The 16,145-nt window shown below is 43.0% G+C and overlaps 1 protein-coding gene across 3 annotated transcripts in view; it reads right to left on the bottom strand.

The window, feature by feature from the left end:
• Window positions 1-16,145, bottom strand: part of LOC124036178 (breakpoint cluster region protein-like) — a 48,192-nt gene that overhangs the window by 10,458 nt on the left and 21,589 nt on the right. Inside the window, exons 1-16 of one of the 3 annotated variants that reach the window (XM_046350405.1) lie at window positions 12,069-12,178; window positions 10,464-10,642; window positions 9,624-9,728; window positions 9,118-9,303; window positions 5,958-6,065; window positions 5,682-5,739; window positions 5,382-5,434; window positions 5,050-5,190; window positions 2,158-2,279; window positions 1,875-2,040; window positions 1,594-1,713; window positions 1,304-1,379; window positions 1,101-1,205; window positions 885-959; window positions 265-362; window positions 23-154 (exon numbers count right to left, since the gene is read on the bottom strand). In XM_046350405.1, coding sequence (XP_046206361.1) covers window positions 23-154; window positions 265-362; window positions 885-959; window positions 1,101-1,205; window positions 1,304-1,379; window positions 1,594-1,713; window positions 1,875-2,040; window positions 2,158-2,279; window positions 5,050-5,190; window positions 5,382-5,434; window positions 5,682-5,739; window positions 5,958-6,065; window positions 9,118-9,303; window positions 9,624-9,728; window positions 10,464-10,642; window positions 12,069-12,105 — 1,761 coding nt within the window. In that variant the 5' untranslated portion in view covers window positions 12,106-12,178. Of the gene's footprint in view, window positions 1-22; window positions 155-264; window positions 363-884; window positions 960-1,100; window positions 1,206-1,303; window positions 1,380-1,593; window positions 1,714-1,874; window positions 2,041-2,157; window positions 2,280-5,049; window positions 5,191-5,381; window positions 5,435-5,681; window positions 5,740-5,957; window positions 6,066-9,117; window positions 9,304-9,623; window positions 9,729-10,463; window positions 10,643-12,068; window positions 12,179-16,145 lie in introns of those variants that run through there. The other 2 variants (XM_046350404.1, XM_046350403.1) reach the window with 2 other exon arrangements.

The following is a 16,145-nucleotide window of genomic DNA, read 5'->3' on the forward strand; positions in this document are numbered from 1 at the left end:
GCTTCATACCCTCACTCCATACCTGTATCTGTCCTTTGGCCATGATCCTGTCAGTGTTCTCTCCGTCCTCCCTGTTTTGCTTGGCTTTGTTGTAGCACTTCTCATAACACAGCAACCTCAGAGTCTGAGATCCTTCCAGCTCAATCTCAAACTCCTGCAGGGAAACCGTGCAAAACCAGGTAAGAGACAATCTAGCAGATCAGGCTGAATAATAGACACCAGGAAGTTGTGTTCTGAGTGCTAACGGATACATGGCATCCTCACCTCATTCCAGTTGGGTTCTGTGGAGTCTCTGTACACACGTGTCTTGGCTTTGTTCACAAAGTATCCAAAGGAATCCACCTCCAGAGTGCAGTAGAGATCTGTGTGGAAGAAGAGCCAATTACAATGGCTAATAGGGATACTTAGCTACGGAATCACAGTAGGACTGTCCTGTATATACTTTACACTACACTGTTCAACCATACTTTCTGACAATCTCCACCGTGGAACTTGCCATGTCCTCTGAATCTGTTACGTTTTAAGGGAAATAGTTCCTGTCCAGAGGAAGATTACATTTGGATTAACAGGTCGGAGATTGTATAAGATAAGAGATACTGTATGCATGTGAGCTGTACGCCTGACTGTATTTAGGACAAAGTGTGAAACGACAGGGGTTTTCCATCCAGACCGACCATGGCTGGACCACAGTGTTCCTCGTTAATCCTGCGAGTTCTGACTTTACGTCAGCAGCCGCTCCACATGGGAATGCCTGCAGACTAGCAGGTGACAACCGGACTGGAGGGGACTGACAGCGGAATGGAAGGGCGGCCTTGGCAATACTCATTTCATGGGAATCAGGGTAGGACACCAACAATACGGGAAACATAAGCTGAGCTACTTACTCAAACTCTGTTTGAGTCCTGATGCAGAATGAACAATGACATTCAGAAAACCATAGAGTCCAGAGGATTCGTCTTCTAAAGAGAGGAGAGTGAATAGTCAGGAGTTGTTTCATCAAAAACAATATTAATAAACGACTCCGCTCTTATTATAAGTTACATTACTGAACAGCCTTCCATTCTTACTAATACTGTATCCGTTTCGTGTCAATGGCCTACCTTCTTTATTCATGGTCATTGGTATAGTATGGACCGTCTGAAGCTTCACACATGAGTTGGTGAGCATCTGCAGCTCCAGGGAGGTCAGAGAGAAGCTTTTGAAACCTGCAGGAGAAAATGGAGTTTAGCAAGAGACTGACAGCCACCGTCAGCTCAGTCATGGGACTGTAGGAACCATAGCTTATGTTGCAGAGAACACTCACACTTCTTCTGTTGCTCGCGGATGATCTCCCTCCACTCCGCACGCTCATAATCAGAGGAGATCAGGAATGTGAAGCCCTGAAACAGACAGAGCTCAGAAACATGTAGCCCCACAGTAGACCTGTTGGAAATACTGTACCACATCTCTACACCTGTAGGGGGCACTAGATCCTACACCAAAATATTTCACAGTACAAACAGTAGGGTGTGTAGTTAGATATTACCATGCAGGACCATAGGTGCAAAGAGAGAGAGAGAGTAGAGGAGAGAAAACAGTCCGTGGCTGGCTCACCTTGCCGTTCCTGTTGGCCACTCTGAAGGCCATGCTGGGGGACATAAGCAGCAGCAGAGACTCCTGCTCCGACAGTTTCTTCTTAAAACGCTCTATTGCTTTCCCTCCTTTAGTGGTTCTCTGCACATACACATACAGGAGAACAGCACTCAGACACTTGTTGCTGTATCAACGCACGGCCTCTGTCATTGCTGGCTCCTCTTATGAAGCCACGATCTGGTCAAGGGTTCCAATATTACTCAAATAAAGTGATTTTCTCCCTTTCTGATGTCTGCGGTCACCTTTTCTCTCTGTATCTCGTTCTTGATCTGTGAGATCCTGATCTTCATGGCGTCAATCTCCTCTTCCTGGACCTGGGGAATGGGCGTGGCCTCAGAGTCCTCGATGGTCTGGAAGGTGAGGTCTGACAGCGGAATGTACCACTTGCAGTCATACTGCTGGCCTTTCCTGGAGATAAACACACACACACGCACAAATGATCAAACAACAGACACAGGTAAGGAACACCACACAGACATGAGATTGTTTGTGTACCATCTAGTCCATCAGTAAAGCTACACTCACCCTGCAGTCTGTTTCTTCAGCTTAGCACATAGTAGTAAGTCTGTGAAGAGGAAGACGTGGCGTAGCTTTCTAGATCCCTCCACCAGTTCCACCATGAAGCAGTCCCTCATCAGCTGACGGTTCTACAGGGGCATACAGTGAATCACACATTCATTGAATAAATAAATTTAAAATATATATATATATATATATATTTGCTAGAATTTGTTACCATACTGCCACAGAGTGAAAAGCCGTTTTCCAGTAAATTCCCTGTCAAGCTGCTTTTTACAATGACTCTCTCTAGATCACGAGGGTCCTAGACCGAGAGGATGTTTCCTGGTGCTTATGCCAGTCGGCAAAACAAACCAAACTACATGCCAGAATCATTTTTCACATTAGAAATAAGGATTCAATATGAATGTCATCCTACGGTAGAGATTAAATGATAGAGCAATTAATGTACCCTATGTTCACCATCACACGACACATGGTAACAACATGTAATTATGGCCGCCGGGTGGAACTACGATCTGATGAATGTGGCATGATGGGCTCTCGACGGGACACAGGAGAAGAATCTCCAAAATGACTACTTGCACTGAACAGTAACATAATATTTAAGCAATGATCTGAGCTGACAGTCTGTTGGTTCTGCAAAATAACTAACTTCTAGTGGCTGCCGGGATGAGTATATTCTCTTCTTGTCACAAGGAAAGAACAGAACCGCCGAAAACCTTTGTCTTCAAACAAAGTTGAGACCTGGTTGTAAAACGTGTAAATTAAGGGCCGTTAGGTTAAATCAGTGGCTTTGTTATCAAAGAGCCTGCGTTTACAGGAATAGATCCTAATTCCAGAGGGGTATAACCACAAAGCAGGATCAATTATAGTTAGCCAGCTAACTTTGATAAACAACCAGAAATAACTGTTGATTTTCTGATACGTTTTAGGTTGTTGAGTCAATTAGACCATGACCACTTCCCCCCCAAAAAGAAAAAAATAAGTTATTTCAGAACATTTGGGGAAGTTAGCTGACTAAATCCTTGACCCTGCTTTGTAGTATACCCCTCGGAACTTCCTATAATCCTGCCTGGCTGGCCATTCCAGTTGGCGGTTGGTGAGTGCTGCTGTTCTGTTCTGCTGTTCCTTTGGCCAGAGCGTGGCTGTGGACGCATGGACTGTTTATACTGACCTTATACACGTCGGGCTAAACGCTACTTATATTTATCGTACCCACATGAGACTCGACCAACCCATCCAAACCATATTTCAGCAAAAACAAGGAAGAATCCACCAGGGAGGGTCCTTAATGGATTCATGGTCACATTATTGACATTGGTTACTTTCTGACATAGTCATCCTCCATTTTGAGATATCTGCTGACAAAATTGGTAAGAGAGGCCCAACTAAACTGAACCCTGGATTTCAATCACCACAGTAAGTATATACTTTTAGCTAGTCACAAGTACTACATTTATTTTGTCTTTAGCATATACCGGCCTATGAATTGTGGAATACTACAAAAGAGCAGTAATATTTGTCTGTGTTCCAGTCTCACGTTCACTTATGATAAGATGTCTGATGGTCATAGTGGGGCAGGTTTCCAGTAATAATATAGGAAGTTCAGCAGGGGTGAGGGTAACCAGTGCGTGCGTCCACGCGGAAGGGTGGACAGATGCCTGATAAGGCGTGCTTACAGGTCATTTCTGGGAAACAGACTTCAGAGACGGGGACCGGAGGATGGGAGTGGGGGAACCAGGACAGGGATGTAGGCGGTGCGATGGGCTTTCCTGGTCAGAACCGTGGAGACCGTTGCCCTCCCGGTTTATACTACTTTATCATGAGTTTCCTCTACACTCCACTTCCTCCACTAATAAACCAGACACACAGAGATGACTCAGCAGGAATCTGACTAACAACACAGTTTTATTAGAGTTTCCAGACACAATGTTCTCATGGCTTTTCAATGTTTATACTACTTTTTCAGGAACTGAGAAGCACTGATTGGCTAATTTACAGTAACTCTTAGATGCTTAATGTATGGCTATGAACCGGTGTTGATGATTCCTTATCTTGAAACAAGCTGTGTAATAGGACACTATTTTGTTGACGGGAATTTTCAATGTGACCTCAAAGTGGCAGAATGAAATGAAGCCAAGTAGGAAAGCCATATAAGGGAGGGGTTTTGGTGAGTCACAGGTCCGGGTCTGGGTGTCAGACTCCGTGCTAGAGGTTTTATCAGATCCACCAAGTCTATGTAACTACAGCTGATAGACCCGAGTAAACCCAACCACGGCTCTGCATAGCATATTTATTTTACGCTAATAAGGTGAATTTATTTACTTATAGAAGGCCTAGCCAACCTATTCGTTAACCAGAAAAGCAACTTGGCTGATTAAAAAAGGAAAGTAACTTTGGTCCGGTCTAGACCCAGACCTGTTAGGGTACGGGTTGAGTCTAGGTCGATTGTCGGGTTTGACTGTTCTCAGGTCCGGGTCCCCCTTTAAAAAAAATGTGCGGGTCTGCTTGGGTCCAGGTCCAACTTTTTGGACCCGAGAAGACCTCTACTCTGTGCTTCTATTTACCTACTTGTCAAAGCACTGGATGTGTCCTTGGCAGGGAAAACAACCGGCCTATGTCTAGGGAGGGAACAAACTGTACCCCTCCTACTTAATACATATTTCTCTATTCCAGACTTTGTGTCAGAAATACATCTACAAGCTGTACTGCCTTCAATCTAACCATAATAGCAAGTGTAAACACATTGAGTGAGTGAATGCACAATGTAAATCTAGTTTGGAAAGAAAACATGTTCTCATTAGGCCGTGAAGCCATAGAAAAAGCTAATCCGTGGAGAGATGCATACACACAGCATGTCACCTTGTGATGTCGCAGCCTTTTACACTGACTGACCTCTCCCTTCTTCACTGTCATGGACTGCCTGCGTGGGGTGATCTCCTCATTAATGCTGGAGAGGAAGTTCTGGGAGATTCTCAGGGCGTCCTGCAGCAGTGTATAGTCTGGGTGGCTGGAGGGGGTGTGTTTTAACAGGTCCTGAGAGAGGGAGAGAGAGAAAGAAGAGAGCGAGAGGGGGGGGGGGGATTCATATAAATTCAATTATGATGACTTATTCTAATGGATGTGAAGAGGCATTGTTTCCATATTTAAAAAAATAAAACTCAGGACCGAAGGGGAAAAACTCAGGACCGAAGGGGAAAAATGTCCAGTGTGTTGATTTGACTTACATGCAGAACCAGGGTGCTGCGGGTGACTCTGTCCACTGGTTTGTAAAGCAGAGCTGAGGGGGAAAGGTTCATAAAGTGCATAAGGCCCAAGGCAGGACAAGGCAAAGCAGAACTAACAGCATAGGACACATTGAGGCTGAGGGTCAAATTCAATATGCTTAAGCATGTACCACTCTTACTGAAATTAATTAAATTAACTACAGGGTTGAATTATTCATTGTCTTGAACTATTGATATTTAAAATGTAAGGTTTAGTTCATTTGACCCGGAATAGTACAAAATAATTAAAATCGCACTTACTTTCCAGTGAATTTTTGGCCTGGTCTTTGCATTCCTTGGAACTTCTGACCTTAAGATTCTGAGACCACATCAGGAATTGAGAAAGTCATACAAGTGTGTCCAAGAACAACATTTCAACACAGCACGGTAACACAATTTCATTACCCATAACAACAGCATGTGTTCTAACAGAAACCCATGTAAAAGCTCACCATAATGGTGACAGTTAAGAATGCCCAGTCACCACTTCCCAAATAGCCCTCCCTCCTATCCTGCTGTGTGTGGTGCAATACCTACCTCACATATTTCAGCAAACTGTACGTTGGCCTGGCAGCACTTGTCTGCAGTCTCCACAGCAACCTTGTAGTTATCCACAAAGGCCCTGTACACCCCCAGCTGGCTAGCCTTTTGTGGAGAGAGACAATAGAGAGTAGATAAGATGTAGCATGTGGTAGTTAACCTGCTGTTGATTCATGATTCTACTCGCGATACTAGTTCGGTTTCTTTCTCCCGTCTCAACGTGCTGCATATAGGAATCAGATGAGATATGGCAGTTTAATAGAAACAGCCTTTTAAAAATGAAAATAACATGCATCCTATCAGTCTTCAACAAGTTATCCGTTTTGTGCGTCTGTGTGCTTTTGTTTCATGCGTCTCCATTTTTCTCCACCGTCACACTGAGGCAGCTCTTCGCAGGCAGGAGCCTCAGTGTTTTGACCTGCTTTACTGGCTGTCATGTGGTAAAGCCAGGCTTTTATCTGTGCGGGAGACGTCTCCAGGCAGTCTGCTCACGTGGAGCCAGCATCCACTGCACATTACAGCCCGTCTAACTCCCACTTTTTACTCCTTAAATCTCTTCCTTCAGTATTATTACAATGATCAAGTGAAGTTTACAGGGGAGTTATGATGCATTTTGTCTAAAAGTGGCTGACTGACTGGATTAGGGCTGCGTCGGTCATGACATTTTGTCTAAAAGTGGCTGACTGTGACTGGATTAGGGCTGCGTCGGTCATGACATTTTGTCTAAAAGTGGCTGACTGACTGGATTAGGGCTGCGTCGGTCATGACATTTTGTCTAAAAGTGGCTGACTGACTGGATTAGGGCTGCGTCGGTCATGACATTTTGTCTAAAAGTGGCTGACTGTGACTGGATTAGGGCTGCGTCGGTCATGACATTTTGTCTAAAAGTGGCTGACTGTGACTGGATTAGGGCTGCGTTGGTCATGACATTTTGTCTAAAAGTGGCTGACTGTGACTGGATTAGGGCTGCGTCTGTCATGACATTTTGTCTAAAAGTAGCTGACTGACTGGATTAGGGCTGCGTCGGTCATGACATTTTGTCTAAAAGTGGCTGACTGTGACTGGATTAGGGCTGCGTCGGTCATGACATTTTGTCAGCTGATAACTGTCATGCAAACAACTGCCGGTCTAATGGTAATTGACCTTTAATGAACATAAACACGCTTATGATCTCCAGGCTTCCGCACATTGTCGACAAGCTACTGAGGCAGACTTTTGGAGCATGTACATTTGAAAAAGTCTAATAAATCCATTTAATATACACCATCACAATAAATCAACTGTTTATTTTAGGCAGGTTTAAAGAAACATTATGATACAAAGAAAATGTAGCCTATTTCATTAGAACCGAATAGCATATTCTGAGTCTCCATTATGTTATGCTCTGATCTGGCTATGCCATGTGGCTGTGGACTACACTAGTTCATTCAGCAGACAAGATTTGCTTAGAATTCCTGTGGCATTATTTGATATTATTTTATAGTAAGCTGAATAAAATTTAAAGGATATTTTTCCCCAAAACATTTCAGAGGAAGTGCGAATATGCAGGTCCTTCTATATGCTTCATTTAGAGTTATTTAGGCAACTTTAGTTGTGATACACTACGTTTTGTTTTTTAATACATTCTAAGGCTGCATGATGCAATTAATGTTGATTTGAAAAAGGTTGCATGAAAAGGCATGAGACCTGCTTGGTTTCTTGCGCAGGCTGCACACACTTCATCAGTCTCTCATTCACAATTTGACAAGTACTTGATAATGTTCTCACCCATCAGTCAATTGGTTGAGAGAATGCCAAGAGTGTGCAAAGCTGTCATCAAGGCAAAGGGTGGGAACATTGATGAAACTCAAATATATTTTGATTTGTTGAACACTTTTTGGGTTACTACATGATTCCATGTGTGTTATTCCATAGTTTGGATGTCTCCACTATTATTTTACAGTGCAGAAAACAGTCAAATAAAGACAAACCCTGGAAAGAGTAGGTGTGTCCAAACTTTTGACTGGTACTGTATATGCCAGGTAGGCAACACCGGTTGTAAAGTGGATGAATATGCTTACATTTTAAGGATTTAGCAATAAATATAGCATCACAAGAAATCTGGGATCCTCTTTTAAATTGTGGCTAGTCTAAACTCTGTTTTCACACGCGATTGCAAAATGACTGGGCTTTCTAAGAACAGATGTTTCTCTAGGCTCTGTAGGATACGGCCTCCGTAGGCTACAGGCCACTTTGCATGCGGACAGAAAATGCATGCGCTTGCCTAGACTGCACGCCCATTCACAACTGATAATATTCTCACCCATCAGACTATTCTCAATTTAATCTTGTCTTTACAAGATACTAGATAATATATGTGTGGAATTCATTTTGATTAAGAATGGAACATTATCATGCACCTGCTGGAACAGAGGCAGAAAAAATTATCATCTGTATGTAGTGGAATAGTGAACGGAGGACGACACTTTCCCCACGGTTTATTTTCATGCCAGCCAGGTAGGCTACTTCGGTTGGAAAGCGAAGCAATGTGCTTAATATTAGGAAAGTTGAGAAATAGATATTGTAGGCCTAGCCTATAGAAAGCTGACGGGATCCTCTTTTTAATAGAGGCCATCAAAACTATGCTGTTTTCTCACGCAATTGCATAGCATAGGCTATACGAATGTTGCGCAACATGGGCTTACAGGAACACTTTTCATTCCATGCAACAAGCAGCTATTGAGGAGCTATATCTCACTGCCAACTGGTGATCCTATTCTGCTCAAACTCTGAAAGCCAGGGATCTCATGACTAGATTCCTGATTGTATTTGCATGGATGTCAGAGTGATTAGAGGAACAATAGAGCCCTGAGTACCAGGCCATTAACACGTTTGGTAGGATACAACCATCAGTGGCGTCAGAGCGCAGTTTTGGAGAAGCCTAGACACATGGAATTTGACTTCGGTCATGACTCGTGACTGCCAGTATGGTGTTCCTACAGTCACCGTAACAGCTCTAGACTGGAGACATATCAACTTACTCAGAGCACAATGCTGTTTACGGCTGTGGAAGTTTATTCTCATGTTTTTGGAGTACTGAACAGAAGCCCCTCGGAAGAACACAAAGAGAACCACAACAGCATTTCCTAAGTCTTTACACAACAATAATACTGCACACCAGTTTCTGGAAGAGATCGCCCACACACTGGTTGTGGCTCCACTCCTGAACTCTGGGTAGCAGGGCATCGTAGAAGTCCTTGTGGATCTCATGGAGCTCTGTCACCTTGAAGAAGATGGTCTCTATCTGCTGGATGGTCAGCATTGGCTGGGAGGTGGTGGCCGCTGCCCTCAGAGGCTTCATGGGCTGGGACAATCAATGCAAGACAAAGCATTACGCGCACGCACACACACACACACACACACACACACACACACACACACACACACACACACACACACACACACACACACACACACACACACACACACACACACACACACACACACACACACACACACACACACACACACACACACACACACACACACACACACACACACGGGTCTCTGTGTGTCTATCCAACATGTTCAATAGTGAGGTGTGCCATATTCAATTAGTTGAGTGATTACTTAGGGCCTAGGATTTAACAGCAGCAGCACAGCTCAAAGTCCTCAGTCTCTCACCAGTAAGATAGCCCCCAGGTGGCTGAGATACATCTCCTCACTGGCTAAGATCCCTGACAGAACCCATTTCCGCATCTCCAACTCTTTCTCCTGATCCAGCTCTGTCTGTGTGAGAATGAGAGAGAGAGACAGTGAATTAGAGAGAGAGAGAGACCGACCGACCGACAGGGTTTTCACTTCTATCAGGCACATCTTGGGATTCTAATTCGAACCGGAGCAGATCTTCCCAAATCCCTGTGGTTGTTCAAGGAGACCGTCCTCTCTAGGGAACCAAACACATTCAATGAAACCCTGTGGGAGATGTAGAGAGCAGAGGCCAGGGTCAAAGATCCATTGTATTGTGTAGAGAAACAATTGTTTTCCTAGCCTAGGATGAGACCTGTAGTTCTAGATGGGTCAAAGGCATCAGTCAGTTAGATTTCTGACAGTCTGTCGATATGGCTCTCGTGCATAGAGAGGAGAGCAGGAATTAATAGCTCTGACAATTCCACAGCCTGAAGACGAAGGGGGGCACAAGAGAGCCCCCCCCCTCGAATTTAACCTTTGAAGATCAGAGAGTGGAGCACATCAGAGGATGACGACCCAGGGGACACCGGAGATTGGCTAGGTACAGTACAGTAAGGGTGGTTGAGATTTATAGGGTGAGTGAAAGTGTGGTTGGAAAGAGCAGAACATCTCTCTATTAAATACACGCAGAGCCCAGGGCACACTTAGAAAGGTGGAAGCCGTGCTAGAGGACGGGAGCATTAACAGATTGCTGCACTGAATGGAAAATCCGAGACCGGAGCTTTAAAGTGTAGGAGATGAAGCGTGTGGTAGTAGGACTGGTGATAACATTACCGACAAGGCGAACTCCAGGGAGCCAGATGAGTGCGTATCCCGGCTGCTGCGGCTCTTGGAGCGGAGGCGAGGTGAGGAGGAGGGTGAGGTGCTGAAAGGCTGGAGGTCATGGTGCTGCTGGTGCTCCTCTGTCTGCTCCAGATATCCATAGGAAGGAGGGGTTCCACTGTAGGGGGCTTCTGGGATAATGACACACAGATCGAAGGGGGTTAGGTGGGGTTTTTGAAAATGTATGTTTCAATAACTATTTTCATGGCAGCAAGGCATTTCAGGCAGTGGCACAGTGGGAATCTCTCTCGTTGACCACATCACTTTACAGGCAAGAAAAGCGCTCTTCTCATCTAAAAACACCACGGATGCCACTAAACAGACAGTGGAAGGAAGTTAGGATGGGTTGACCATTCAAACATTCAACCATTCAAACCCTCTCAAACATTCTAGTCATAATCCTTTGTTGAGAAGAGAACATTATGCAGACACAAAAATAACCAAAATAGGTTTCACATCATACAAACACAAGGGCTTAAAAAAGTTATTCATCTGTATAGTAAATGGTATTATCTAGAAGCTACTGTATATTCAATATATTTATAAAAAAGGCCCACAGGCTGAAAATACAGCTGTATCATTCAACCTCCAGCGTGCTCCTTTCCAATACGCTCCGTTCCAATATAGTCCATGTCTCTGTGCTTTAAATCCCCTCTGACCTTCAGCAGGCAGTGTGCAGCTCTGCCAAATCTACCACAGAGACTGTGCCAGACACACAGTCAGGGACAGTTCCACAGCAGAGGATAAACCAGGAGAACTGCAGCGAAAATACTGACTCACTTGTGTGATTCGGGATAATCATTTATGTCAATCCCTCTACTCCGAGTAGGCTACACAAACTACTGTAACTGTACAGACATGCCAGTAGTTCAACTCGACAGGGGCTTAACCATAGTAATTCTTTATTTACATATCAACTCAATGGATTGCAAAAAAAAAATACTCTATGAGGAATTCCTTCTTATTGATCACTCAGTGGTCAGAATCAAACCAGTAACCTGTGGAACAGATAATTGGGTCAATGGGACTTTGTCCCCCTGTTATTATCTCTTCTCTCCTTCCTTCTCCACCATGTCTAATTGTGGCTAGTTGTTTCTAGTTCCTTCTGAGTGAATAAAAAGTGTAGGGAAGTGGCTACGGCTACAGTAGACCTCTCCGTTTGTAGAGCAGACAGAGGGAGGACTAATCTTAGCTCTTCCTATTCTTTTTGGTTCGTAAGTGTTGGCAACCGACCAGAAACACCCCCTCTTATTCATAATCACAGCAGAAGTGGACATTCTGGGAGGAAGTGTATGCAGACACAATGCAACACAGTGGTCTATTTTGGTGTTATAGATGCTGTTGTGTAGATTACTCATCTAGAATTGCATAAAGTAGCGCTCAATCCCTGTTATTCATACCTGGACTCACCGACAATGTATATCATCTTTGGCCGTTTCTGTGTGGGAGATACAAGCTGTGGTTTGTTTGTCTGTAAGGCCTCAGTGTTGAAAAAGCAGGACACTGACAGAACCTACGGTATTTTCAAAAGAGGATACACAGAGATAACTAGCTCACCTCTGCTAGAAAACAGGAAAAAGGAATCCGGAAGCATGGCGGGCAGAACAAACCCAGCCGTGTGAAGTGTCTGGGGCCTGGCCGAGTCAGGCTGACAATGTGACACCCAGATACAATGACAGCCTGAACAAACACACTGCGCCCTGCAGAGAGAAACCACTGTGTTTACTCTGGAGGAGCAGGCCACTGCAGGGCATGACAGGCCAGGGGAATATAGGGGAAGCCAATGTGAAAGGCCAAACTGTGTGTGTCTGTCAGATTATACAACAGCAGTGACAATGGGTGAAAAACACTTCCTCTCACACAGATACAGAGGCCTGGAAATCACTGTCAATGGACACATACTAACCCATCATTCAGACAAAAATACATTTCAGTAAAATTGGCATATTTATCGGTTTATTTGGATCCTCATTAGCGGTTGCAGAAGCTACTCTTCCTGGGGTCCTCAAAAAGCACCAAACACGACAAGTAACAGAACACCAATAGACAAGGACAGTCACACAGATTTAAAATACAGCCATATACAAACAATACAACATGTATATAAACAATACAACAAAATGATGTGCTTGTTAGTGTCTGTGTGTGCCTCCTCTCGGTCCTCGCCGTTCCATGAGATGTTGTTCAATCCGTCTTTTAAAGGTAATTTTGCTGTTTTCTTGAGTATTGGAAGGGAGTTCCACGCGATCATGGCTCTGTATAATACTGTGCGTTGCTGTGAATTCATTTGGACTTGGGGACTGTGAAGAGACCCCTGGTGGCATGTCTTGTGGGGTATGTTTGGGTGTCTGAGCTGAATGTTATTTGATTTTGCAGACAAAACGGGAATTGTCATCACAGTAATACTTCTCATAAAAACGAGAAGAGAAGCGGTTACTCTCTTCATCAACCCCCAAGCAGGAAAGACTGGCATGCACGTGGTCGATTAGTTAGTTCTGTATGTGCATTTCAGGGCAAGGCGTGCAACTCTATTTTGAGCCAGCTGCTGAAGCTTTGCTAGGTCTTTCTTTGCTGCACTAGACCATATTACCAGACAGTAATCAAGACGGGACCAGACCAGAGCCGAACAAATAGTACAGTTGATTTGTCAAAAACACAAAACATTTTTACGACAGCCATACCCCTCCCCACCTTCACAACAACTTTGTCAATATGACTCGATCATGATAATAGACCATCCAATGTTATCATCCATAAAACATGTCTTATTTCTTACTTATGAAATACAATATTGTTCTTTTTTCAATGGAATTACACAGAGACAGTTATGTACATGGCCCTGGAATAACCATACTTAAAAATAAATGCAGATTTGTTTTCCATGGGAGTGTGAAAAAGCAGGCAAACATCCTAACATTGAGTGAAGAGGATTTCACAATAGGCTAGATCCTCAATCAAGCTTAGTTCTCGGACTACAAGGCCTGTTGCTAAGGAAATGTCCAGGCAGGTCTGTCCGGAATGTTGAGCAATTCATCAACTTCAAAGCGGAAACAGACATTCTGCACAGGGTCAAATGTTCACACAAACACCCACCTCCTCCCACACACACACATTTAGATTCATATTAAATATACTATAATCAACTCTAGGATGGCTGTCCCTGAACCAACCCTGTAAGTTGTCTAATGCTTTTACTTTTTCACAGGTTATAAATCACTTTAAAACATTTACCAAAGAAGCTCAGCTACAGCTCTGTGGGACAAACAAAGAGCAAATGCAATTTTCCTGTTTCCACTGTGCAGTAACAGAGTCATTGAGAAGATGGCTTTACTCTCAAACACTGTGGGTGGATGGTGGTAGAAGGAATCTGACAGTCTCCCCTCAACTAACCTCAAAAGGGTTATAAATCGTGCAATTCGGGCTGTATCACGACAAAATGTGAAGGCGTGTGAATACTTTCAGAGGGTACTGTAGCAGCTGAGGAACAGAGGAAAACATTTATCTGGACTTTTAGTAGAGAATGCTGCAGAATTGAGATTCTTTCAGCATTATCGAATTTGCCTCTGGTTTACTAAACACAAAAGATCAGCACAAAGTTCATCAGGCTTAGAAGATATTTTCCTGTATCTGGAAATGGTGTTTGTTTAGTGCACAAGTTTGTAATTACAGAGGGAGCCACTAAACATAGCTATGGCTACCTGCTATACATAACAGGTTAAACACTCTCAAATCCCTGTCTAGAGAGAATAACCTTGGCATGGTCACCATGCACTCGGTCCCTGTAGATAAAACAAAATCGGAAAACCTCTGTTTTGTGGAGAACGATAACAGCAGGGTTGGGGTCAATTCCATTTATATTCCAGTCAAATCAAAAGGTTAACCTAACTCTAATTCGAATTCTTCCTAAGTGAAAAGAATTGTGTATTTCTGGAATTGGCCCTAACCCTGCATCAATGAAATATACACATATACCTACTCCATATGTACACTGAATGTACAAAACATTAGGAATACCTACACTTTCCATGACATACAATGCCTTCAGAAAGTATGGACTTTATCTACATTTTGTTGTGTTACAGCCTGAATTTTAAATCTATTAAATTGAGATTGTTTTGTCAATGGCCTACACACAATACCCCATAATGTCCAAGTGGAATTATGTTTTTAGAAATGTTTATAAATACATTTAAAAAATGCTGAAATGTCTTGAGTCAACAAGTATTCAATAAAAATTCAACCCCTTGGTTATGGTTAGCCTACATATGTTCAGGTGTAAAAATTTGCTTAACAAATTTCACGTCACATAAAATGCTGCATGGACTCACTCTGTTTGCAATAATAGTGTTTAACATGATTTTTGAATGACTACCTCATCTCTGTAACCCACACATACAGATAATTGTAAGGTCCCTGAGCCAAGCAATCAACTTCAAACACAGATTCAACCACAAAGACCAGGGAGGTTTTCCAATGCCTCTCAAAGAAGGGCACCTATTGGTAGATGGGTAAAAAATACATTTAAAAAAATAAGCAGACATTGAATATCCCTTTGAGCATGATGAAGTTACTAACAACACTTTGGACGGTGTATCAATACACCCAGCCACTACAAAGATACAGGTGTCCCTCCTAACTCAGTTGCCGGAGAGGAAGGAAACCGCTGAGGTATTTCACCATGAGGCCAATGGGGACTTTAAAACAGTTACAGAGTTTAATGGCTGTGATTGGAGAAAACTGAGGATGGATGAACATTGTAATTACTCCACAATACTAGCCTAATTGACAGAGTGAAAAGAATGAAGCCTGTACAGACTAAAAACATATTCCAAAACATGCATCCTGTTTGTAACAAGGCACTAAAGTAATACTGCAGAAAATGTGGGAAAGCAATTAACTTTTTGTCCTGAATACAAAGTGTTATGTTTGGGGCAAATCCAATACAGCACATTACTGAGTACCACTCTCCATATTGTCAAACATAGTGGTGGCTGCATCATGGTATGCTTGTAATCGATAAGGACTGTGGAGTTTTTCAGGATAGAAATAAATAGAATTGAGCTTAGCATGGGAAAAATCCTAGAGGAAAACATGGTTCAGTACACTTTCCACCAAACAGTGGGAGATGAATTCACCTTTCAGCTGGACAATAGCCTAAAACACGGCCAAATATACACTGGAGTTGCTTATCAAGTGGCCGAGTTGAAGTTGACTTAAAGCTACTTGAAAATCTAATGGCAAGATCTGAAAATGGTTGTCTTGACAACCAATGACAGAGCTTGAAGAATTTTTTAATAATAAAAAATGAGCAAATATTGTACAATCCATGTGTGGGAAAGCTCTTCGAGACATACCCAGAAAGACTCACAGCTGTAATCTCTGCCAAATGTGATTCTAACATGTATTGACTCAGGGGTGTGAATAGTTATGTAAATGAGATTTCTGTATTTCATTTTCAATCAATTAATAAAAATGTTTAAAAACATGTCTTCACTTTGTCATTATGGGGTATTGTGTGTAGATGGGTGAGAAAAATATATTTAATCCATTTTGAATTCAGGCTCTAACACAACCAAATGTGGAATAGGTCAAAGGGTATGAATACTTTGTGAAGACACTGTAGACTGACCATGT

This window comes from Oncorhynchus gorbuscha, linkage group LG05 (assembly GCF_021184085.1).
Source record: "Oncorhynchus gorbuscha isolate QuinsamMale2020 ecotype Even-year linkage group LG05, OgorEven_v1.0, whole genome shotgun sequence".
In the NCBI taxonomy this organism is placed as follows: Eukaryota; Metazoa; Chordata; class Actinopteri; order Salmoniformes; family Salmonidae; genus Oncorhynchus; species Oncorhynchus gorbuscha.